The sequence below is a fragment of the Saccopteryx bilineata genome, chromosome 2 (assembly GCF_036850765.1).
Source record: "Saccopteryx bilineata isolate mSacBil1 chromosome 2, mSacBil1_pri_phased_curated, whole genome shotgun sequence".
In the NCBI taxonomy this organism is placed as follows: Eukaryota; Metazoa; Chordata; class Mammalia; order Chiroptera; family Emballonuridae; genus Saccopteryx; species Saccopteryx bilineata.
The window spans coordinates 59,941,278-59,968,249 of NC_089491.1; the positions used below are offsets into that span (position 1 = coordinate 59,941,278).

The 26,972-nt window shown below is 39.6% G+C and overlaps 1 protein-coding gene across 1 annotated transcript in view; it reads right to left on the reverse strand.

Annotated features, from left to right (window-relative positions):
• PGM5 (phosphoglucomutase 5) overlaps window positions 1-26,972 on the reverse strand; it is a 176,265-nt gene that overhangs the window by 133,529 nt on the left and 15,764 nt on the right. The window contains exon 2 of the mRNA XM_066257150.1: window positions 11,363-11,525. Within this exon, the coding sequence (XP_066113247.1) occupies window positions 11,363-11,525 (163 nt within the window). The remainder of the gene's footprint in view (window positions 1-11,362; window positions 11,526-26,972) is intronic.

Genomic DNA, 26,972 nt, shown 5'->3' on the forward strand with positions numbered 1-26,972 from the left:
CCAGGGAAAAGAAGAGTACAACATATAAAGGAAGGCCTATTAGATTATCATCAGATTTCTCAGCAGAAACTCTACAAGCTAGAAGAGAGTGGACCCCAATATTTAAAGCCCTGAAAGAGAGGAACTTTCAGCCAAGAATACTATACCCATCAAAGCTATCCTTCAAGTATGAAGGAGATATAAAAACATTCACAAATACAGAAAAGATGAGAGAATTTATCAACAGAAAGCCCCCACTCCAGGAAATACTAAAGGGGGTTTTCCAACCAGATTCAAAGAACAAAAGAAAACAACACCACAAGTAACAGCTCCACCAAGAACACAATAAAACCAAACTTAAACTGTGACAACAAAGGAAAAAAAGGGGGGAGAGGATGGAGATTAACAGTAGCAAAGGATGATGAAGTGCAGAAATACTTATAAGATAGGGTACTACAATGAATATGGTAGGTACCCTTTTCATTACTTAATGGTAACCACCCTTAAAAAAACCACCACAAGCCTGACCAGGCGGTGGCGCAGTGGATAGAGCATCGGACTGGGATGCAGAGGACCCAGGTTCGAGACCTCGAGGTCGCCAGCTTCAGCGCGGGCTCATCTGGTTTGAGCAAAGCTCAGAAGCTTGGACCCAAGGTCACTGGCTCGAGCAAGGGGTTACTCGGTCAGCTGTAGCCCCACGGTCAAGGCACATATGAGAAAGCAATCAATGAACAACTAAGGTGTCACAACGTGCAACGAAAAACTAATGATTGATGCTTCTCACCTCTCCGTTCCTGTCTGTCTGTCCCCGTCTATCCCTCTCTCTGACTGTCTGTCTCTGTGAAAAAAAAAAATAAATAAAAAACCACCACAAAAACACTTGACTTAAAAAAGGTAGCAACAGAGGAAAGAAGTATGAAACACAAACAAACAAAAACAAATGATAGAAAAACAAAAAAGAAGAATCAAACTAGATACAAAACTAACAGAAAGCAATTTATAAAATGGCAGTAGGGAACCCACAAGTGTCAATAATTACACTAAATGTAAATGGATTAAACTTACCAATAAAAAGACACAGAGTAGCAGAATGGATTAAAAAAGAAAATCCAACTATATGCTGCCTACAAGAAACACATCTAAGCAACAAGGATAAAAACAAATTCAAAGTGAAAGGCTGGAAAACAATACTCCAAGCAAACAACACCCAAAAAAACGCAGGCGTAGCAATACTCATATCCAATAATGCTGACTACAAGACAGAAAAAGTACTCAGAGACAAAAATGGTCATTTCATAATGATTAAGGGGAAGTTGAATCAAGAAGACATAACAATCCTTAATATATATGCACCAAACCAAGGAGCACCAAAATATATAAGACAGCTACTTATTGACCTTAAAACAAAAACTAACAAAAATACAATCATACTTGGAGACCTCAATACACCGCTGACGGCTCTAGATCGGTCATCCAAACAGAGAATCAATAAAGATATAGTGGCCTTAAACGAAATACTAGAACACCTGGATATGATAGACATCTACAGGACACTTCATCCCAAAGCGACAGAGTATACATTTTTCTCTAGTGTACATGGAACATTCTCAAGAATTGACCATATGTTGGGCCACAAAGACAATATCAGCAAATTTAGAAAAATTGAAATTGTACCAAGCATATTTTCTGATCATAAAGCCTTGAAACTAGAATTCAACTGCAAAAAAGAGGGGGAAAACCCCACAAAAATGTGGAAACTAAACAACATACTTCTAAAAAATGAATGGGTCAAAGAAGAAATAAGCACAGAGATCAAAAGATATATACAGACAAATGAAAATGAAAATACGACATATCAGAATCTCTGGGATGCAGCAAAAGCAGTAATAAGAGGGAAGTTCATATCACTTCAGGCCTATATGAACAAACAAGAGAGAGCCGAAGTAAACCACTTAACTTCACACCTTAAGGAACTAGAAAAAGAAGAACAAAGACAACCCAAAACCAGCTGAAGAAAGGAGATAATAAAAATCAGAGCAGAAATAAATGAAATAGAGAACAGAAAAACTATAGAAAAAATCAATAAAACAAGGAGCTGGTTCTTTGAAAAGATCAACAAAATTGACAAACCCTTGGCAAGACTCACCAAGGAAAAAAGACACAGGACTCAAATAAATAAAATCCAAAATGAAAGAGGAGAGATCACCACAGACATCATAGATATACAAAGAATTATTGTAGAATACTATGAAAAATTATATGCCACCAAATACAACAATCTAGAAGAAATGGATAAATTCCTAGAAAAATACAACCTTCCTAGACTGAGTCATGAAGAAGCAGAAAGCCTAAACAGACCAATCAGCAGGGAGGAAATAGAAAAAACTATTAAAAATCTCCCCAAAAATAAAAGTCCAGGCCCAGACGGTTATACTAGTGAATTCTATCAAACATTCAAAGAAGACTTGGTTCCTATTCTACTCAAAGTCTTCCAAAAAATGGAAGAAGAAGCAATACTTCCAAACACATTTTATGAGGCCAACATAACCCTCATACCAAAACCTGGCAAGGATGGCACAAAGAAAGAAAACTACAGACCAATATCTCTAATGAATACAGATGCTAAAATACTAAACAAAATACTGGCAAATAGAATACAACAACATATTAAAAAAATAATACATCAGGATCAAGTGGGATTCATCCCAGAATCTCAAGGATGGTTCAACATACGCAAAACGGTTAACGTAATACACCATATCAACAAAACAAAGAACAAAAACCACATGATCTTATCAATAGATGCAGAAAAGGCTTTTGATAAAATACAACACAATTTTATGTTTAAGACTCTCAACAAAATGGGTATAGAAGGAAAATATCTCAACATGATAAAGGCCATATATGATAAACCATCAGCCAACATCCTATTAAACGGCATAAAACTGAGGACTTTCTACCTTAAATCAGGAACAAGACAGGGTTGTCCACTCTCTCCACTCTTATTCAACGTGGTGCTAGAAGTTCTGGCCAGAGCAATCAGACAAGACAAAGAAATAAAAGGCATCCATATCGGAAAAGAAGAAGTAAAGCTATCACTTTTTGCTGATGATATGATCCTATACATCGAAAATCCGAAGGACTCCACAAAAAGATTATTAGAAACAATAAACCAATACAGTAAGGTCGCAGGATACAAAATTAACATACAAAAGTCCATAGTCTTTCTATATGCCAACAATGAAATATTAGAAAACGAACTCAAAAAAATAATTCCCTTCACGATTGCAACAAAAAAAATAAAATACCTAGGAATAAACATAACAAAGAACGTAAAGGACCTATATAATGAAAATTACAAAGCATTGTTAAGGGAAATCGAAAAAGATACAATGAGATGGAAAAATATTCCTTGTTCTTGGATAGGAAGAATAAATATAATCAAAATGGCCATATTACCCAAAGCAATATACAAATTTAATGCAATTCCCATCAAAATCCCTATGAGATTTTTTAAAGAAATGGAACAAAAAATCATCAGATTTATATGGAACTATAAAAAACCCCGAATAGCCAAAACAATCCTAAGGAAAAAGAATGAAGCTGGGGGCATTACAATACCTGACTTCAAACTATATTATAGGGCCATGATAATCAAAACAGCATGGTATTGGCAAAAAAATAGACACTCAGACCAATGGAACAGAATAGAAAGCCCAGAAATAAAACCACATATATATGGTCAAATAATCTTTGATAAAGGGGCCAACAACACACAATGGAGAAAAGAAAGCCTCTTCAACAAATGGTGTTGGGAAAACTGGAAAGCCACATGCAAAAGAATGAAACTCGACTACAGCCTGTCCCCGTGTACTAAAATTAATTCAAAATGGATCAAAGACCTAAATATAAGACCTGAAACAATAAAGTACATAGAAGAAGACATAGGTACTAAAATCATGGACCTGGGTTTTAAAGAACATTTTATGAACTTGACTCCAATGGCAAGAGAAGTGAAGGCAAAGATAAATGAATGGGACTACATCAGAATTAAAAGTTTTTGCTCAGCAAGAGAAACTGATATCAAAATAAACAGACAGCCAACTATATGGGAACTGATATTTTCAAACGACAGCTCAGATAAGGGCCTAATATCCAAAATTTACAAAGAACTCGTAAAACTCAACAACAAACAAACAAACAATCCAATAAAAAAATGGGAAGAGGACATGAACAGACACTTCTCCCAGGAAGAGATACAAATGGCCAACAGATATATGAAAAGATGCTCAGCTTCATTAGTTATTAGAGAAATGCAAATCAAAACTACAATGAGATACCACCTCACTCCTGTTAGATTAGCTATTATCAACAAGACGGGTAATAGCAAATGTTGGAGAGGCTGTGGAGAAAAAGGAACCCTCATTCACTGTTGGTGGGAATGTAAAGTAGTACAACCATTATGGAGGAAAGTATGGTGGTTCCTCAAAAAACTGCAAATAGAACTACCTTATGACCCAGCAATCCCTCTACTGGGTATATACCCCAAAACCTCAGAAACATTGATACGTGAAGACACATGTAGCCCCATGTTCATTGCAGCACTGTTCACAGTGGCCAAGACATGGAAACAACCAAAAAGCCCTTCAATAGAAGACTGGATAAAGAAGATGTGGCACATATACACTATGGAATACTACTCAGCCATAAGAAATGATGACATCAGATCATTTACAGCAAAATGGTGGGATCTTGATAACATTATAAGGAGTGAAATAAGCAAATCAGAAAAAAACAAGAACTACATGATTCCATACATTGGTGGAACATAAAAATGAGACTAAGAGACATGGACAAGAGTGTGGTGGTTACCAAGGGTGGGGGGGGGGGGAGGGAGGACATGGGAGGGAGGGAGAGAGTTAGGGGGAGGGGGAGGGGCACAGAGAACTAGATGGAGGGTGACAGAGGACAATCTGACTTTGGGCGAGGGGTTTGCAACATAATTTGATGACAAAATAACCTAGACATGTTTTCTTTGAATATATGTATCCTGATTTATTAATGTCATCCCATTACCATTAATAAAAATTTATTAAAAAAAAAAAAAAAAAAACAATAGTTGTTCTCCATTAGTTTTTCTTGTTTTTTTAACTTCTATATCTTAATGCAAGGCACTTTGCTTTTTTGGCAATGAGTTTGGGACCCAGATAAATAAGCATATTGAAAGATCTAAAATATAAATAAGAGAGGATAGGTAGATAGAAATAAAGATGGATAGATGGATGGATGGATAGATAGATAGCTTTGTGTATTAATTTTACTCACCAACTATATTTAAATTTTCTACTTAAGTTATTTCTTGATTTCTTTTATATCTCAATATCTCAATCCTTAGAGCTGTATCATCCAATACAATAGCCACTAGCCACATGTGACTACTGAGCACTTGAAATGTCACTAGTCAAATTGAGATGTGCTATAATTATAAAGTACACACCAAATTTTGCAATTAGTAGAAACATATAATATACTGTCTTAATGATTTTATAGTAACATGTTGAAATAATAATATTTTCAATATATTAGTTTAAATACAATATATTAATCATTTCATCTGGGTTTTCTTTTTTTACTTTGTTTATGTGGCTACTAGAAAATTTTAAATTACATATAAACTCACAACCTATTTCTATTGACAGTACAGCTTTAGGGCATAACACTGTTACTGCCTTCCAGTAATTGCTCATTGAACATATAAAAAGGAATAGTGCCCAAACTCATTAAATTGCATACATTAAATATGTGCAAGTTGTTTGTATATCAAATACACCTCAATAAAGCTGGGCAAAGGGAAGAATAGCAATAGCACCATTCCAGTAGGTGGGAAAGAAAAGAGCCCAGTAGATTGTAGTGACATTTTTTGTGTGTGTGATATAGAAAAAGTAAACACCACAAAGGAAGAAACATACTTAGCACTTCTCAATTTCACCATTTTACAAAACATAAAAAGTAAATAGTCTTACTTAGTTTTTGCATTTTTTATGCAAAACTAATGCTTGTCAAATTAAAGAATGCATAAATATCCTCGTCTTCTGGACAACACACCATGTTCTAGTGCTGTCCCCATCAGTTTTTAAAAGTCTCATGGTTTTGTTTGTTTGTTTTTTGAGAGAGAAAGGGAGGGAGAGAGATAGAGATGAGAAGCATCAACTCATAATTGCATCACTTCATTTGTTCATTGATTTTTCCTCATACGTCCTCACCGAAGGGGGGGGGGCAAACCAAGCCAGTTACCCCTTGCTCAAGCCAGTGACCATGGGCTCAAGTCACCAACTTTGGGATTCAAGCCAGTGACCTCTGGGTTCAAGCTAGCAACCTTGGGAACATACTGATGATCTGTGTTCAAGCTAGTGACCCTGCACTCAAGCTGGTCAGCCTACACTCAAGCCATATGAGCCTGCACTCAAGCCAATGACCTCTGAGTTTTGAACCTGTGACCTCAGTGTCCCAAGTCAATGTTCTATCCACTGTGCCACCACCAGCCAGACTAAAAGTCTCTGAGTTTTAATGCCAAAGCACACTGATTTCCAAAAGTAAAAAAAAGTTCTAGCACACTAGATAATTTTCTATGATAGTTTTCTATCAATCAGCCATATTGATAACCTCAGAACTCATCAACCACCTCTGTGTTCCTTGACAACTTCTTCATTCCTTGACACCTTCTACTCCAATGATTGTCATCTTCATTTTAGTCAATGCCTGGTACAGTCATACCTTAAGTACCTTAAGTATTATTGTCTCTTGAAATCCTTCTTTCAAAATGTCAAACCTGAGTGTCCTCAGCCCACAAATTTCTTATTTTCCATCTACCTTACTCTCTACCTCTGTGGAACCTGCTCCTCATCACTTAATCCTAGACCATCAGTCCATTCTAGTTTCACTGGTTTCTTATTCCAGGCAGGACCCTTTGGTCCATCATTTCAACCATGCCTTTATTAGCATAATGACACAAGCCAACATTTATTGAAATTTACATACACCACATCTCACTGACAAAAAGCAGATGAAATATTATTATTATTCCAAATTTCCAAAAGAGAAAACTAAAATTGGAAGAAGTGACCTTAACCAAAGGGCAGTCATGAAAATAGACTGCCATCTCCTAAGAATGAAGGTTTAACTTCACCCTGGTCCTCACTTCTCAGGAATCCTCAACAAATTTCCCAAAGTACCTTTCACAAAACATCTCTATTTATCTTGAGTTATTTCTCAATCCATGTCTTATGATTTTAGCAAACCACCTTTCCTTTCCTCTTCCCCCTCCTCTTCCTCCTCCTCCTCTTCCTCCTTCTCCTCCTCCTCCTCCTCCTCGTTGTTCTTCTTCTTCTTCTTCTTATTCTTCTTCTTCTTCTTCTTCTTCTTCTTCTTCTTCTTCTTCTCCTCCTCCTCCTCCTCCTCCTCCTCCTCCTTCTTCTTCTTCTTCTTCTTCTTTTTGAACAGATGTAGGCAGTGGTGGGAATTATAATTTAACAACCGGTTTTCTGCCCTAATGAGTATTTTAAGTATAAAAATATGATATTCCAAAAGGTAGTTTATTATTTTATGCATTTAATACTTAAATAAGAAAAATAAAAGAGGAACAAAAAACTAGATTATGTTATAAGGAAGAGTTTTAAGATATTAATTTAAAAATATTAAATAATACCTGACAAAAAACCTGTCACCCCCTGGTTGTTTGATACGTTATATGTTTGTTTACTGAAGTAACAAACATGAGGGAATTAAAATATAGTATTTCATCAAAGGTATAATGAGTTTCATGAAATGAATAAATAAACATAGCAAGCATAGTTCCGTCAAACTTTTTCACCTATGGACGGAATGAACATTACTACTGGAGCTTCAAATACACTACTGTGCAGATGAATATTTTAAAAAAGTAAAGAATGTAAATTTGTGATTTCCACATTGGGCAGCTGTCCAGGTGCCCACCTTAGAGAGAACCCTGATTACAAGTGCCATCCTAATAACTGCTTCGCCGAACTCAACAGAAAATTAGGTATTGGTTTTTCCAAACTGGTGCGAACTGGCTGAATCCCACCACTGGATATAGGCAACTATTCCAAAACTTCCATCCTGCACCCCTCAAAGCTGCTTCTTTCCCCATCTCTACCTTTTCACTCTGAGGTTCAGCCTCCTTCTGGGTATCTCTACTGCTCACAAAAATTAGGGGATATTTCAAAATGAATAGGAAGCGATAAAAAAGCACTTGATTTTTTTTTTTATTAAACAAGAACATCAGAAAAGCAAATGACAAGTCAAAAAAAGTTGTTCAATTATGCAAATGAGATACAAAACCAACTTTTATTTCATTGGTGAAAATGCATTATACAAAAGGCTGAAAGTACTGGAGTATCTGTACTTCCTAAGTTTTGTGTTTCAAATGAGCTCCACAGCTTATTCTGTGACACTAGTCAAGTTTTGTTCTGTTTTTCTTAACCATTTTATTTCTCAGTGACTTCATCAGGTTGTTATGAGGATTAAATGAGATAATGTATGTAAAGTTCTGAGTTTAGAGCCTGGCACATTATAAGTATTCAAAACAATCAGTATTTTTATTATTGATTCCATTTGTTCTCTAGCATCTTCCCCTCTACTTAAAAACATGCTCAGAATGGTCCTATCCTCTAAATATATTTTAAAAGCAACATAGCTCCAGATGTGTCCCATTTCCCTGGCTATGCCTACTAATTCTAAATATTTTGCCTTTTAACTTATTCCATACCATGTATCTGTATGACATACAATGGAAGAGATGAATGCCTGCAACTTCAGATGAAGGAAGTTATGGAAAAACTTACTCTGAGTAGGAAGAAACCAACTGAATACCCCTATGCTATCAGGAATGTTCGTTTCACTTAATGATGCCAATTCATGCAAACATGAAGAATTAAATTTAAGAGGAAGGACTTTCAACATCGGTAAAAGGCTAAACAGTCAGTTCAACCCCCTTCCCCTATTCAAGCTTTGCCTAAATTGGTCTCCTCAACTCCTATAATTTAGACTACATACAACATGAGTACTTAAATAGTATCTTCTCCCTTTATGCCTTACAGAATATCAGAGAGTTGACTGAGATGCTCTTATATGATGTGAAGTCAGATACTAATTCCAAATGCTTACTTGAAATCTATTGCTTAGTTTGGAAATATATGTACTACATTTCTCTACAAATTGCCATTTTCTGAGCCCATTCAATGTTCTCTGTTATCAGTGTATGAAGTATCTCACAATTCATGGTTTTTTCTAAAATATTCAGTACCTGCTGCAAAACTAGCTTCTGGGTCCTAGGTGTGCTTTTTAGAGAAGTAGAGTTCCTCTAACCCACCATCAAAGACAACACACTTCATAAGGTTTCTTTGTTATTGTCATTGTTTTTTAATGCTTGATATCAATAAAGTTTCTGGTTTAGATAATGTCCAAAATGTCTGCAAGGAGGATGAGATCATGTATGTTCCCTTCAGGATGTGCTAGTTTGCTGGGGCCAGGAATAATTCATAATGATAACTGGCATTTGTTAAAATTCAGCTCCCATGCATATATACACTACTCAGTGTTCTAGATTAAGAGATTGAAGAGACTTAACAACCAAATGCAATGCATGGTGCTGCAATAAATTCTGCCTTGAACAAAACAGTTGTAACTAACATTTTGGAGATAATCGGAAAATTTTGAATATAGATTAAGTTTTAGATGATATTAAAGAATCAGTGTTATTTTGGTTGGTTATGATAATGTTCTCATATAAGGAGATATCTTTCTTTTTAAGAGATGCATTCAGAAATATTTAGATGTGAAATGTCATCATGCTGTAATTTACATTAAAATTCATCAGGAAAAAAAAAGATAAGCAAAATGAAAAAAAAAGGAATGGATACATGGTATTCATCTATTATTCTCCCTGCTTTATATATGTTCAAACTTTTTTTAGTTCACCTCTATACACATATGCCACCCAACTAGGGCCTCAAAACTATAAATTTCTGTAAATATAAGAAAAAGTAAAATAAGTCTAAGCATTTTAGTGCGAGAAAGTCAACACTATAGAAAAGAAAGAGACTAAGGCTAATGAGAAAGTCATTTGTCTGCCCTGAGCAACCATGTGACTTTGAGAAAATAACAGCCTCTCCGGGCTTTGATTTGTTCATCTGTACAATGACAACAATGGTCTAAATGACTCTGAGGGTATGTTCCAACTTTAAAATCCAGAGGCCTTCCATATTAGATAAGCATCACCCATTCAACTGTTTCACTGTACTGAGGAGTTCAGGGAACAAGGAAACCCAAAGGGTTCAAGATCCTATTAGGCCACTTCCTTGTGCTGTCACCTTGGGCACTGTGATAGTTAATTTTATGTGTCAAGTTGAGTGGGTAACAGAGAGCCTAGGTGTTTGGTCAAACATTATTCTGGGTGTGTTTGTGAGGGTGTTTCTTGATACAATTAACATATGGATCCACAGACAAGTAAAGCAGATATCCCTCCCCAATGTGGGTGAACTTCATCCAATCCACTGAAGGCCTAGTCAGAACAAAGAGACTAAGTGTGTGGAAAACAGCTGGTTAGGCTGGCTCACTAGTTTCCCGACTGCAAGCACTTTCCAGGATTAGTGTGTGAGCACGTGGCAGAAAAGCACATGTATGTCTCTATGAAAAGTTATAGGTGCTTTCCCTCCATGGCGATTCTCCCAGATCGCTCTCCTGCCACCGCGAGGTGGGGTTCTCTGGTTCCCTCAGCTGCCACCATGAGGGGTGGTTTTCCTAATCCCTTGCCCTTCATTGCAAAAAGCAGTTTTCCTTTGCTTATTTGCTCGCTCTCCTCTGTGAGCCTCCAATAAACAGGTATGGCCCAGTGCTTTCCGGCTCCACAGTTCCTCTACCGTCTGCCCAAATTAAACACGAACCTGCCTGCCCTTGACCACCAGCATTACACTAAGTAAGGGAGAATTCACTCTCTCTACCTGACTGTCTTCCAGCTGACATTTGGGTCCTCTCTTGCTTTCGGACCCAGACCATAACTCACACCATCAGGATTCTGGACTCAGATCGGAATCATTCCATTAGTTCTCTTGAGTCTCCAGTTTGCTGACCTCAGACCTTAAGACCTCTCAGCCTCCATAACCATGTGAGCCAGTTCCTTAAAATAAATCCCATTGGTTCCATTTCTCTGGGAAATCCTGACTAATACAGGCAGGCACCTCACTAGATATTTCTAAGCTATTTCCTCTCCGCCTTATTTATCTACCCATCAGGGGATCATTGTCAGACTGTGATAACATAAGAAGAAAGAAACCATGATGATTAACGCATATTCTGAATCACATACCTCCATTGGCAACATTAAACTTTACTCCAAACTCTCCCCCTGGTCCTCCAGGGCAGTGGCTGGCTGTTAGGATGATTCCACCAGCTGCCTTGATCTTTCTGATAATGCAGGAAACAGCAGGTGTCGACAAGATGCCATTCTGTCCAATAATCAGTCGTCCAATCTAGACCAGCCAGGAAAAAAGAAATCAATCCTGTTATGTAGACTGAAGTACATTTCAACAGGAAAGTGCCCTGGGCTCTGTTAACTCACAATAAATCACTTGGCAAAAGGAATTGAGGGAGTGGAGGCGAGGGGAGAGGGAGGCAGAACTTGGGCATTGTCTCTTCTGCCCAATGTCTCCAAGGCCATTTGGGAAACCCACGTCTAGCAGTTAATTATTAATCTGTAAATTGGAACTGCCTCATTGATTTTCAGTAGTTTGAAACATCTGCTTTTGATAACCAAGGGTTAGCTTGAACCACACAATTTCTTAGTTTGGTACTGGCTCCTACACTGCACATGGACATGCTAGAAATTATAAGATAAAAGAAATGTAGCAATTCTACTCTTCACTCCTTCCTCTGCCTCAGCACAGGCTCACATAGAAGGGGTCCTCATTTATACAGCCTCATTTTCAGTGGGCATGTTTTTATTGTACTTGGAACAACCACTCTCCTGAGGGCAGGAATTCTGTCTGCCACTAAATGACAGTATGTGCTGGGGACATTGGAGCAACTACCCAGTCATGCTAGGCAGAGATCTATCAGCCATCAATTGGTGTGACCAGACTCTTTCTATAGCTAAAAAGCAATACAGCCTTATAGAGCATTACTTGGTATGCTTTGTTTTAAAATAGGACCCATTGTCCCGGCCAGGGCACATAGGAGAAGCGCCCATTTGCTTCTCCACCCCTCCGCCGCGCCTTCCTCTCTGTCTCTCTCTTCCCCTCCCGCAGCCAAGGCTCCATTGGAGCAAAGATGGCCCAGGCTCTGGGGATGGCTCTGTGGCCTCTGCCCCAGGCGCTAGAGTGGCTCTGGTCGCAACATGGCGACACCCAGGAGGGTCACAACATGGCGACGCCCAGGATGGGCAGAGCATCGCCCCCTGGTGGACAGAGCGTCGCCCCTGGTGGGCGTGCCGGGTGGATCCCGGTCGGGCGCATGCGGGAGTCTGTCTGACTGTCTCTCCCTGTTTCCAGCTTCAGAAAAATGCAAAAAATAAAAATAAAAATAAAAAAAATAAAAAAATAAAATAAAATAGGACCCATTGTCATCTGATCCAGTGGTTATCAAATGTTGCTGCAAATTAGAATCAATGATGAAGCTTAGAAAATTCATCATCCTCAGACTGCATCCCAAACTAATTATACTGGAATTTCTGGGGTGGGTGAGATTCAGGCATTTGTAGTTTTTAAGGCTCTACAGGGGATTTCTATATTCAGCCAAGCTCAGTAATCAAACCCTCTTCTCATCACTCAAAGGCTCAGCAGCATAAGCATCGTCTATGAGCTTGGTAGAAAAGCAGAACTTCCATCCCAATAAATTCAATTAAAAAATTAATAAAGGGTTCATATCTGGGAAGACATGATCTTAAGCATGTTTGTGCCAAACAACAGAGCATCTACATATGTAAATAAAAACTGACAGGACTGCAAGGAAAAACAGACAAATCTACCATTATAAAGAGATTTCAACATTCATCAATAATTGACTACCCAGCAAGCAGAAAATTATTGACAACACCATCAGTCAACTGAATATAATTGACCTGTGTAGACTACTGTGTCCAACAACAGAAAAATACACATTCTTCTACAGCTCACGTGGACCATTTACTAAGGTACACCATATCTGATTTTTACCTAAGTTTTTCTAATAAATTTTACTTTTTTATTTATACCTCCCTACAAGTTTTTAATTTTTTTAATAATGAGAATATATTATTTTTATCATTGGGGAAAAGGTTATGTTAATTTCTCCAATTACCTAACAGGGACCTATTTAGAAAAAGAAGAACAAAAACCTGTCGCTGTTGTGCTGAATGAAGCAGTGGAATGGAGTTATCTCCACTTAGAATTCTAGACCGGTCCATTTCTGCCTTACACTTTCAAATTATATCTTCAGAAACATTTCAATTGTATTATTGTTCCATTATTTGCTGTTTCTTTCTGTAAAAGGATTATACCCTCATGCCTTCTAACATCAGACTTCTCTGGGTGACTTGCTTAAACTAATGAAATGTAAAGAGAAGTTTGGTGTGCCACTCCTGAGCAAAAGTTTTAAGAACCAATGAGTGATTCTACCATATCTTTTTTCATTGTAGGGAATGCTCCTTCAGCCTGGATCCTAAAACGAAGACATGCAAAACTCACTTGTAATTACCATGAAGAGAAAATGTTATGTAAAAAATATATAAAATCTGTGACTGTGAGTCACTGCTGTTGGGGTGGGGGGGGGGCGGTAATGGTTACTCTAGGATTGCCAGATACATTCACAATTGTAAAATCATTTGTTATGCATTATACATTCAAGGTTCTCTTCTGCTTAATCAAGAAAATAAAATTCATTATGCAAAAAAATAAGAAAGAAATGAAGAATCTCAAGCCCCACCCAAGACTTATTTAATAACAATCAGTATCTTAAGATCCCCTTCTTTCAGAGAATTCATTTGTCCATTAAAGTTTGAGAAGTACTGATGTTGCCCACATGCCATGGCAAGCTCTAGCATACAGCTCAATAGCACAGGTACCCTGGCACCAACAATAGCATTGCCAGAGGTAGGTCACTGACCAAATATGACAAAGAGGGAAGATACAGAGAAAATATGCTGTAGAAAACAAACACAAGAGCTCCAAAAACAAAGCAGTTTTGGGATAATGGAAAGACCACACACCACACGACCTCAGCGTACATTTTCCAGTCAATGAGGTAGATTATAAACAAATAAGTATAATAATAATAGTAATACCTAGTTGGATACACATTAGGAAGTCAGCAGGGTTCTATGACAGAAAAATGGGGTGTGAGCTTTAAGAATAACAATAACAACAATAGTCTTAACAGCTAAGGGAGCTTGAATTTTATTTTAAATACAATTGGAATCCATCAAAGGGTACCGAGCAGTGGAAATGACCTAATACCATTTACATTTTAAATGACCACAGACTACAACTGTCCAGATGATCTTGTTCAAAAGCAAATCATATCTTGTCAGCAAAACATTCCCATGACTTTCCTTGTCCCCTACTAACCTAAAATAAAGCCGAAGTCTTCATCATAGACTGCAAGACCCTGCATGCTCTGACCCCTCATTGCCTGTCCTTTCTCACCCTCTCTCTGCTTCAACCACACTGGCTGGTTTGCTGTTTCTCAAACACCTCATGCCTGATCAGGGCCTTTGCATTTGTTTGTTCTTTTGCTTAGAGTACTTTTACCAAGTGTTCATATGCCTTCCCCCTCATGTCCTTTGTATCTTTTTTGATGTCAGCTGATCAGAGATACCTCTGTTGACAGCCCCATAAAAGACAGCACTCATTAGTCCTTAATTTCCCTATTGTTCTTTGTTCCCTTTACCCTGCTTTAATCTTCTGTATGACACATGACCATCTAATATTTTCCATATTCTTTATTTTCCTACTATAAATAAGCTCTAAGGACTTTATTTATTCACTGCTATATTTTGAGATTCTATAACAAACCTAGCATGTAAGTACACAATAAACATATGTTGAATTAATTAGAAAGTGAATGAATGATAAATGAATAGCTGCTATGTGAAAAATGCATTAGACAGTGACAAGAGCAGAAGGAGAAAGGTCAGATAGAAGGCTATTATAGTAGAACTAAGTGTAAATAATGTCTTGGATGAGGTGAGAGGCAATACAAATAAAAAGGAGTGATTATATTTGAGATACATTTTTGCAAGAAGAATAAACAGAACATATATATGAAATAAAATATGACAGAGAGGAGCTATGGTAGCCAGCTTCCAAGATGGCTCCCAATGATCCTTGCTTCTGGCACTCATACCTTTGCGCAGTCCCCTTCCACACTGAATAAGGCAGATCTGGGTGGTTTCTAGAACACTGCAGAGTGATAGTGTGTGACTTCCAAGATGAGGCCATAAATGACATTGTCAATTCTGCCTTGCTCTCTTCGAAGGTTCATTCTGGGGGACACTAGTCAGCATGTCATGAAAACACTACTCAAGGAATCCTGTGTAGGCACCTGTATGGAAAGGAACTGCGTCCCACCAACGGCCAGCACCAACCTGCCAGCCATGTAGGTAAGCCACCTTGCAGTGTATTCTCCTGCCCCAGTCAAGCCTTCATATGACAAAGCCCCCAACCAATATATCACTATGACCTCAGGAGAGTCCCCAAGCCAGAACAACCCATCTTCTGTCCCACAGAAACTGTAAGAAATAATAAAAGTTTTCTGTTGTTTTAAGACACTAAATGTTATGGTAACTTCTTGCACAGCTTTTGATGGACAGTGGTGCCATTTATCAAGACAGGAAAGACATAGGGCAATAATTACATAATATTAGTATCCAGAGCCATGATAAATTATGTTCTACATGCTCTTGTTAAAAATTATTTGGTTACTCAACTCATTTTATTGAGTATTACAGGCAACGTAGAAGACCCTACAGATACAGCAATGAATACAATTTTTAGTCACTTCCTTCAAAGAGTAAGTTTGTAGGTTCAAGTATATGAAAAATTATTCTAACTTTTGTCATAATTTTCCACCTATCCCATGTTATAGGACTATTCTTAAAGAAATAATCTTTAAATAGGAGGAAGTATATATGCATAGATATTTAGTATAGTGATATTCATTAGAAGTGACAAATTAAAAGAATAATCTTTATAAATGTTTAATAATGAAGAACTTGTTAAATAAAGTATAATGTATTTACTTATGGAACATTCTTCAGCCATTTAACAGAATAATTATGAAGCTTAGGAAGCTGTGGCAGCCTTGGTTTATAGTCCACAAGAAGTTAGGATCTATTCTATAGCACAGAACTTCTGGGGAGCATCTGCCCAGCTAGGAGCTCCATTATGTAGATGAACCCTTGCATGTAGGTGTGGCCACATAAATAGTTTTCACTTTGAGTGATAAACTAGAGTGAAAATGAGAATAGAAGCAATGTGTGTTCTTGAGCTAAGGATGTGAAGAAGCAGACATGCTTTCTCTACACTGCTTATTTGCCCTTCCACTGACTCAATAGAGGAGACCACGTGGCTCAAGAAGATGCCACAGCCACAAGGTGGAAGGAAGCTGAGTCCCTGCCTCACTAGATGGACAGGAGTCTTTGTCCACCTGGAACTTCTACATTGGACTATGATGTGAATGAGAAATAACTTTCTATGGTTCTTTTTTTTTTAATTATTGATTGATTTTACAAAGTGGGGAGGATGAGAAGTAGTTGTTTCACTCTAGCTGTTAATTGGTTGCTTGTCGTATATGTCTTAATGCAGTGGTGAGATTTAGCCAGCTCGCACCAGTTCAGCAAAACCAATACAGTACCTAATTTTTCGTTGAGTTTGGTGAAACAAGTGTTAAAATGGCATTTTTAGTAAGGGTTCTCTCTAAGGTAGGGGCCTAGGCAACCACCCAATATGAAAATCACAAATTTACATTCCTTATTCTTTTTTAACATTCACCTGTGTAACAGCATATTCTAAGCACCCGAAGTAATGTTTATTCCATCTATAGGTGAAAAAATTACAAGTGGGGATGCCAACCAAGAAGCAATATGGAAATATCTTAAATAACAGTTTTATTGTTTTTTTAGGTATTATTTAATATTTTTCATTAATATTTTAAAACTCTTTATTATAACAAAATCCAGTTTTGTATACCTCTTTTATTGTTCTTATTTAAGTTTTAAATGCATGAAATAATAAACTACCTTTCAGTATATTTTTTTATACTTATAATGGATTAGGGCAAAGAGCCACTTGTTAAATTATTGGAATCCCACCACTGCCTTAATAAAGCAAACCCAGGGTTTCTAACCAGCAACTTCAGTGTTCTAGGTCAGTGCTCTATCCACTGCGCCACCACAGGTGAGGCCTTTTTATTGTTTTTAAGGCAATAAAAAGTAGGTATATTTCAGTTCTATTTGCTATATAACAACTTACATTTTCTTAAGAGTTAGAGAAGAAACATAGATAATGTTTTAATGTTAAATCAAAAGTGCAGATTACAAAATTACCTTTATGCTATTACAGCAAGGTAAAATTATGTACTTTGGGGCTAGGACTTAAAAACATACCAAAATAAGTCTGGCCAGGTGGTGGTGCAGTGGATAGAACGTTGACCTGGGATGCTGAGGACCCAGATTCAAAACCCCAAGGTCATCAGCTTGAGCATGGCGTCGCTTGCTTGAGCGTGGAATCATAGACATGATCTCATGGTCACTGGTTTGAGGCCAAGGTCACTGGCTTGAGCAAGTAGTCATTGGCTCATCTGGAGTCCACTGGTCAAGGCACATATGAGAAAGCAATCAATGAACAACTAAGGTGCTGCAACTATGAGTTGATACTTCTCATCTCTCTCCCTTCTTGTCTGTCTGTCCCTCTGAAAGAAAGAAAGAAAGAAAGAAAGAAAGAAAGAAAGAAAGAAAGAAAGAAAGAAAGAAAGAAACCAAAATAAAGATGTATGATTTATTTGTTAAATAGGAGAGATTATAGATAAATTTCTTATCTTGCTAACATTCAATTGTTTCTCTTTTGAAAAAGATAATTTATATTCTGTTTTAGAAGGTTAAAGTGGAAAAGTTCACTTAAATAAAATTTCAACCTGAAACAGTTTAGTTATAATTGGAGATTTAACAGATTAAATTCTAGTTATCTGGAAATTCACCTGTGCATATCTGTTTATTAATCCACTGGTAGCAGAAATAAATGAGGTAGTGTTGGACACGATATATAAATCTAGTTGTGAGGTACTCAGAGACAATATGCTGGAGAAGACATGGGAGAATGAGTGATTGAGTTTCTGTTGGGCAGATAAAATATATTATGCTCACTTTGTTAAAGATGGCACTGCCCACATGGAAGCCCATTGCCCAGGTGATATTAATGTGTGTTGGGGGCAGGCTGTGGGCTAGCAGGATCCTTGTAGCCTGGGGCTTGGTTTTAGGACTAAGCCTTTCCCACCCTTTTTGATGTGGGGTGGTACAATCCAATTATGCCTCAGATAAGTGACTTTGTATCAGAGACTTCCTTATTTGTATATTGGATTAAAGATTTTTATTTCTACACTATAAAGTGGGAGCAGACTGAGAGCTTGCTCTCTCTCAGTTTCTGAGATTAGCACTAGAGAGGAGAGCAGAGAAAGGCCACACGGAGGAGAGGAGAAGCAGTCAAGATGGTGGAGTGCTGAGTGAGAAGCCAGTTTGTGCAGAGAGAAGGAAGGAGAAGGGGAACAGAGGTGAATAAGTCTGGTGAGCTAGAAACTTTTGATTCTAGGGAACTCAGATAAGTCAGTAGCTTTGTGAGCACTGAATGAGTGGGTTTTGGAGCCCAGCGTGTGTTTTTACTTGCCCACTGGGTGCAAGCTAGGATTAAAGATGATGGCCCACCAGTTCTTGGCTCCATTGTTTCACTACAGTCTGTCTGAATCTAATGCGAACCTACATGTGAATGGCCACGATGGTGGCTACTGGCTTTATAGTTCCCTAAGGAAAGACATGGGAAGTCATGAAGATATTTGTGTCCCATGTAAAGGCTTACCAAAAGGTAACCTAGGAATGTGGGATACAGGCTGTAAACCAGGGGTCCCCAAACTTTTTACACAGGGGGCCAGTTTACTGTCCCTCAGACCGTTGGAGGGCCAGACTATAAAAAAAAAACTATGAACAAATCCCTATGCACACTGCACATATCTTATTTTAAAGTAAAAAAAACCAAAACAGGAACAAATACAATATTTAAAATAAAGAACAATTTAAATCAACAAACTGACCAGTATTTCAATGGGCACTATGGGCCTGCTTTTGGCTAATGAGATGGTCAATGTGCTCCTCTCACTGACCACCAGTGAAAGAGGTGCCCCTTCCGGAAGTGCGGCGGGAGCCGGATAAATGGCCTCAGGGGGCCGCATGTGGCCCTCTGGCCGTAGTTTGGGGACCCCTGCTGTAAACTGACAAAATCCTTACAGCCTAGGGCTTAGTTTAAGACTAAGTTCTTCTCCAGCCTTCTAATACTAAGATCTTCCACACACCCTTATAGTACTAAGATCTTCTCAACACCCTTCTCAAAACTAAGCTTTTCCCCACACCCTTGAATGTTGCATGGTGGGGGAGGGGGGTGCACTCTTATGAGGAATCCCATTTATGCCTCAGATAAGTGGCTTTGTATCAGAGATTTCCTTATTTGTATATTGGCTTAAAGGCTTTAATTATCTACATTATATAATAAATCAAGATCAGGGGCTCCTGCTCTCTGATCTTGCCATCAGCACTACAGAGGCCTCCTGATCCCATCCTCTTTTCTTGGTGAGTCTATTTGCTTAATTCCATGCTGTTCTCCTTCAGGACCTGGAATTACTAGCCACACTGGTTTGCGGCAAGTGGTGCTTGAACAGGGAACTGGGTACGAGAAAACTAAATTAAAGGCAGATGATAGAACTCCCCAAGTGTGCACAGTGAGTAAAGAAAGTTTTAGGGGAGAGTATAGTTGGGAGTAATAAATTATGGGACTGTTAGGGTCAAAAGCAAGGGACCTTTTTGTAGAAATGTTTCCATATGAGAACGAATCATTGTCTGAAGAGTATCAGGGTGAGCTAGAAATGGAGGGATGTGAATATGAGAAGACCTTAGAGTCTGAGGATAACTCAGAAGAAAATGAGGGTATCACGACTATGGCTGCCTTAACCGTGGCACCTCCACCACCCTCTGCTCCTCCATATCCTTATCAGGTTGCTTCCAGAGTCTCTAGCTCAGACCCTTGGAAATCCCACTCCAACAGTCTTTAGGTCAGGCTTGAAATATAGGGGAAACAATAAATGGCTTTGTCTGTTTTCCTGTTGTAGAAAGATGGGATGATCAAGGGAATGTAGTGTGAGAGCATGAACCTCTACCTTTTAAAACTCTGAAAAAATTTAAACTTGCTTGTGCTCTGTATGGGCCTACTGCCTCTTTTACACTTGGTTTATTAGATACTATTAGTGCAAAGCCTCTTCCCCCAAATGACTGGAAGGCGACTGCTCATGCCTGTCTCTCCGGGGGTGATTATTTATTATGGAAATCAGACTTTTATGAAAAGGCCACTGAGCAGGATGAGAGAAACCGGCAAGAGCAGGTTGCTGTTACTGCTGATACATTAACTGGAGAAGGACAATATGCCCCTATGGCAGCTCAATTAGAGTATCAACTACTTACCAAATGATTAACCATAGAGCCACACAGGCATGGAGATGCCTGCCTATTACAGGGGCCAAAACAGAGGAACTGAGAAAAATTAGGCAAGGTCTGGCTATTGCCAGTGTTTCAGGGAAGTGAAACACTGAAACATCAATGACTCTCCCTGAATGTCATTCTCAGCCTCCCCTTCAAGGGCAGCCAGCTCCTCGAACTCCGGACCTCTGCCCACGCTGTAGGAGAGGGAAACATTGGGGTGAATGAGTGTAAATCTAAATATACTGCTGAATGAGGCCCTGGCCAGTTGGCTCAGTGGTAGAGCATCGGCCTGGCGTGCGGAAGTCCCGGGTTCAATTCCCGGCCAGGACACACAGGAGAAGCGCCCATCTGCTTCTCCACCCCTCCCCCTCTCCTTCCTCTCTCTCTCTCTCTTCCCCTCCCACAGCCAAGGCTCCATTGGAGCAAAGATGGCCTGGGCACTGGGGATGGCTCCATGGCCTCTGCCTCAGGCGCTAGACTGGCTCTGGTCGCAACAGAGCGACGCCCCGGATGGGCAGAGCATCGCCCCCTGGTGGGCATGCCAGGTGGATCCCGGTCAGGCACATGCGGGAGTTTGTCTGACTGCCTCCCCGTTTCCAGCTTCAGAAAAATAAATAAATAAATAAATAAATAAATAAATAAATAAACAAACTGCTGAATGGCAGGTGATTTAGGGAAACAGACAATGGGGCCTTCCCCGGCCCCATCAAACAATAGGGGCAATGTTGGTGTTTCCTCAGCAAATTCTGATTCCAACAGGCCAAACATTGCCCAACTATCCCGGGCAACAGCAGGCAGTACAGGACTGGACCTCAGTCTCACCTCCCAATTTGTGTTAACTCCAGAGATGGGACCTCAAGCTATACCCACATGAATTTTTGGACCACTTCCCAGTAACACAGTAGGACTCTTATTAGGCAGAAGTGGTTTAACTATGAGAGGATTTTTTGTTCTCCCTGGAGTAATAGATTCAGATTATACAGGGGAAATTAAAGTAATGGCTCACACTCTAAGGAATAGTCACTGTTTATCCTGAAATGAAAATTGTTCAATTAATCTTTTAGCTCTTTTAAGACAAGGCCATATCCTGCAAAAGGGGCCCCAAGGAAATTGAGGATTTGGCTCCACTGATGCTGCCTATTGGATTCAAAAAATAGGTCAGGAGCACCCTGAAATGGAACTAACAATAAATAAAAGAGCATAAATTTAAAGACTTTTAGATACCAGAGCTGATGTATCTGTTACTGCTAAGCTACATTGGCCTCCTTCCTGACCCACTTATGTAGCAGCCACAGAACTACAAGGTATAGAGTAAATCCCCCACACAAAGCTCTAGTTTTTTGCAATGGGAAGATAAAGAAAGTCATACTGGACTTTTTCAGCCTTATGTGCTCCATGGATTGCCAGTTAATTTGTGGGGTAGAGATGTTTTGAAAATATGGGAGTGTTGCTTGTCAGTCCTAATAATTTAGTCAGTGTTCAACTGCTTGATCAGGGATCTTTGCCCATTAAGGGACTAGGGAAAGAACACTGGGGGATTCTCACCCCCATAGAAGTGACACCCAATACCAGAAGGCATGGATTAGGGTATCAAAATTTAGCATAGGGGCCTTGATAGCTCCTGCTACCCCAATAATGCATTGTGCAGACCCAATTACTTGGAAATCAAATAATCCTGTATGGGTAGACCAATGGCCCCTTTCTCAGGAGAAACTTAAAGCAGATGCTCAATTGGTACAAGAGCAGCTACAGCTTGGGCACATTGAACCATCTAAGAGTCCATGGAATACGCCCATATTTGTCATTAAAAAGAAATCAGGAAACTGGAGGCTATTATAAGATTTGAAGCAATAAATAAGACTGGAAATTATGGGTCCTCTCCAGCCAGGACTCCCCTCTCCTACTGCCATTCCATGGGATTTTCACCTTATTATTATTGATTTGAAGGATTGCTTTTTTACTATTCCTTTAAGCCCTCATGATTGCAAGCGTTTTTCATTAAGTGTTCCTTCACTTAATTTCCAGGCTCCCATGGAACAATACCAGTGGAGAGTTTTGCCTCAAGGTATGGCTAACAGTCCTACCTTGTGCCAAAAATATGTTGCTCAAGCTATCTCTCCAATACAAAGGCAGAACACTAAGGCATACATAATTCATTACATGGATGATATTCTTATTGCTCATCCAGATAAAGACACTGTGCTGACCATTTTGCAACAGTTAGAATATTCTTTGAAAGAATTAGGACTTTATATACCTCCTGAAAAGGTAAAGCAGTCCAGTCCTTGCCTTTCTCTTATTTAGGACAAATTACTGAGGGACAACAAATTCATCCACAAACATTAGAAATCAGGACGGATCATTTGCAAACTTTAAATGATTTCCAGAAATTGTTAGGAGATATTAATTGGCTTAGACTTTCCTTAAAATTAACTACAGAGGAACTTAAACCACTTTTTAACATACATAGAGGTTTTGCTGAACCAATTTCTCCTTGTTTAAAGTTAACCCTGAAAGACTCATATCAGGACAACTTTGGCAAATGAATGTTACTCATATACCTTCATTTAAAAAACAGCCCTTTTTCCACGTTACAGTAGGTACTTATTCTAGATTTATAATAGCTTCTGCCAGAACAGGTGAGGCTGCTAAGCATGTTGTTTGTATATATTTTCTATTTTAAGACTTCCTAAGGTAATTAAAACTAACAATGCTCCTGCATATGTAGTAAAAGCATTTACTACATTTTGTCAAACTTTTAGAATTGACCTGAGGACAGGTATTCCTTACAATCCTCAGGGTCAAGACATTATAGAGCGTGCCCATCAAACACTTAAAAGTCAATTAGAAAATATAAAAAAGGTGGAGTCATACACTGGAACTCCTGCAAATCTTCTTTATCACGTTCTTTTTACTTTAAAAAAATTTTTTTGAATGCTGATGTACAAGGCCATTCAGTGGCTTAAAGACTCTAGAATCCAACTTGGAGAGCCTTCCCTGAAGTGCAATAGAAGGACCTGATTACAGGTCTCTAGCAAGGGCTCGACCCTGTTCTCCAGTGGGGCCAAGGATAGTTTATGTTTTTCCTAGGACTGCTGAGGCTTCTTGGTGGGTTCCTGAATGTTTGATGAAACACCATGAGCCAGGAGGAGAGACTTTACTCCACAAGAGCAATTGTATAAGGCTTATTTTACTCCTCTCTTGTCCTCCTCTCTGTCAAACCTCTTTTAGTAAAAAGCTTAAATTGGCAGTGGAGGGCCCTCAAACCCCTCAATGAGAGCTCCTGAACATGGCTTTTAAGGTCTATAATGACCAAAAGGAACAGAAAAGGCAAATAGAGCCCAAAGAGATCAGGCAAAATACCAGCTTTTGGTATACACCCTTAAAGGCTCCAACACCCCTAAGGGGCCTCATAAGACTCCATCAGGACCCTGCTTCAAGAGTGGAAAGGAAGGTCATTGGGCTAAAGCCTGCCTGGCTTCTCGGTCCCTGCCACAGCAATGCCCTTGCTGTGGGAAAAAGGGACAGTGGAACGTAGGCTACCCCCTCACTCCTCCAAGAGAGGGTTCAGTCTCTTCCAGTCCTACTCCAGTTACTTCTGACCTAAACTTGCCCAGCCTGCTGGGACTTGTCACTGAAGGCTAAAGCTGCCTGGGGCCATCGGCCCATCTCATGTCACCATAGAGGAGCCTAGGTGAGCCATCCAAGTAGCAGGTAAGCCAATCTCATTTCTTATAGACATGGGGACCACTTATTCTGCCTTGACCAAATATTCAGGTCCTGCTCATCCCTCGAAGATCTCTGTTGTGGGTATTGTGGAGGTCTTATTTTCCTCCTATTTTGCCACAGATCCACTGCTCCTTTACACACTCTTTTTCTCCTCCTGCAAGATCTACTCTCCAAATTCAGAGCCTTTCTCTTCTTTCACCTCCCGTCCTTGAAATCAGCCTTGTTGCTACTTTTAGCCAGTCAGATTTGCCTATTTCTGTTACAAATTTACCTCTACCACCTAGCATAGTAAAACCCAAGGTTCTCCTCTGCACCACCACGCCTACAAAACTCCAGGAAGGGGCCCCCTGGTCTCATCTCTCCAGGCTAAAGAGAACAGGGGCTCCATCTCCAGACATGCTTGCAGATGGTCGTTCCAGTTTACCTGAACCATCGCCAGAAACCCAGAATTGATATTAGGCTTGAGACAAAAGCTTAATGTGCTAGAAGCAGTGGTCATAGGACTTGGAGGCTAGCTACAGAGTGTAGAAATGTGACAACAGTTCCAGTGCCATGCGGACTTTTCCTGGACATGTTCCTAGACTGCTGGACTTTTCCTAGATGTGTTTCCTAGACTCCTGCTCCTTGTGAAAGTTTTCAATGGACTGAAGTGGGGTTGGTTTGCATTTGCAGGGAATGCGGAATGGTAATGTGTCAGCATGGACTTAATGAACATGTTAAGGACATTCAAAACAGCAAAGACTCTATTATAAATCCTGTTATATTGGCTAAGAATTTGCTTAAAGGCTTTTAATCCCTATAATGTATTAAAACACTTGTTTCAGTATCTGTTAACATTGGCTATGTTAATTTTATGTTTATTCTGTATTTTTCCAATCTGCCTCTGAATTTGAATCTAGGAAATCAAACAAGTGCAAATCTCAACACCTGAGCTAAAATTAAAGGGGGGGGGGGTATATGTGGTAGATAGGCTGTAAGCTGACAAAATCCTTACAGCCTCAGGCTTAGTTTAACGAAAGTTCTTCTCCAGCATTCTAATACTAACATCTTCCACACACCCTTTTAAGACTAAGATCTTCTCAACACCCTTCTAATACTAAGATCTTTTCAAAATTAAGCTTTTCCCCACAGCCTTGACTATTGCATGATGTGGGGTGGTGCACTCTTATGAGGAATCCCATTTATGCCTCAGATGAGTGGCTTTATATCAGAGACGTCCTTATTTGTATATTGGCTTAAAGGCTTTAATTGTCTACACTATATAATAAAGCAAGACTGGGAGTTCTCGCTCTCTGATCTTGCCATCAGCACTGCAGAGACCTCTCGATCTCATCCTCTTTTCTTGGTGAGTCTATTTTCTTAATTCCACACTGTTCTCCCTCAGGACCTGGAATTACTAGCCGCGCTGGTTTGTGGCATAGAAAGAAGAAGATTTTAATAATCAAGTGGATAGAATGCTCTGGTCTGTGAATAGCAGTCAGCCTCTTTTCCCCACCACTCTTGTCATTGCCTAATGAGCTCAGGAACACAGTGGCCATGCTGGCAGAGAGGAAGGTTATGCAAGGGCTCAGCACCATGGACTTCCAGAAGCCAAGGCCAACCTGACCACTGCCACCACTGAGTGCCCAGTCTGCCGGCAGCAGAGACCACTCTGAGTCCCTGACATGGCACCATTCCCAGGTGGTCAGCCAGTTATCTGGTGGCAGGTTGATTATACGTGGACTTCTTTCATCATGGACACCACAGCATGTTGTTTTTCTGAAATAGACCCAGAAGAGAAGCAGCACATGGGGGAGAAGATGGTGTGAAGGCAGACGCAGAGATGGGAATGATGCAGCCACGAGCTAAGAAATGTATCAGCTATCAGAAGCTGGAAGAGCTATGGAATGATTCTGCCCTAAAACTCTTAAGAAAGCCCTGCTGATACCCTGATATCAACTTCTGAACTCCAGAACTGTGAGAGAATACATTTCTGTTATTTTAAACCACCAATTTTATGGTGACTTGTTACAGCCTTAGGAAACAAAAACAAAATCTGTAAAGTAATGTAAAATCTATATTGGTTTCCTGTGGCTGCTGTAGCAAATTGTATGTGTGTCTTTTGAGATCCAGTAATTGATCAAAGAACTATAATCTTTGGAATCCTTGCTATATAAAGAAAAAGTAGCCCTGGCCGGTTGGCTCAGCGGTAGAACGTTGGCCTGGCGTGCAGGAGTCCCGGGTTCGATTCCCAGCCAGGGCACACAGGAGAAGCACCCATTTGCTTCTCCACCACTTGCCCTCTCCTTCCCCTCTGTCTCTCTCTTCCCCTCCCGCAGCCGAGGCTCCATTGGAGCAAGGATGGCCCGGGCGCTGGGGATGGCTCTGTGGCCTCTGCCTCAGGTGCTAGAATGGCTCTGGATGTGACAGAGCAATGCCCCACAGGGGCAGAGCATCGCCCCCTGGTGGGCATGCCGGGTGGATCCCAGTCAGGCGCATGTGG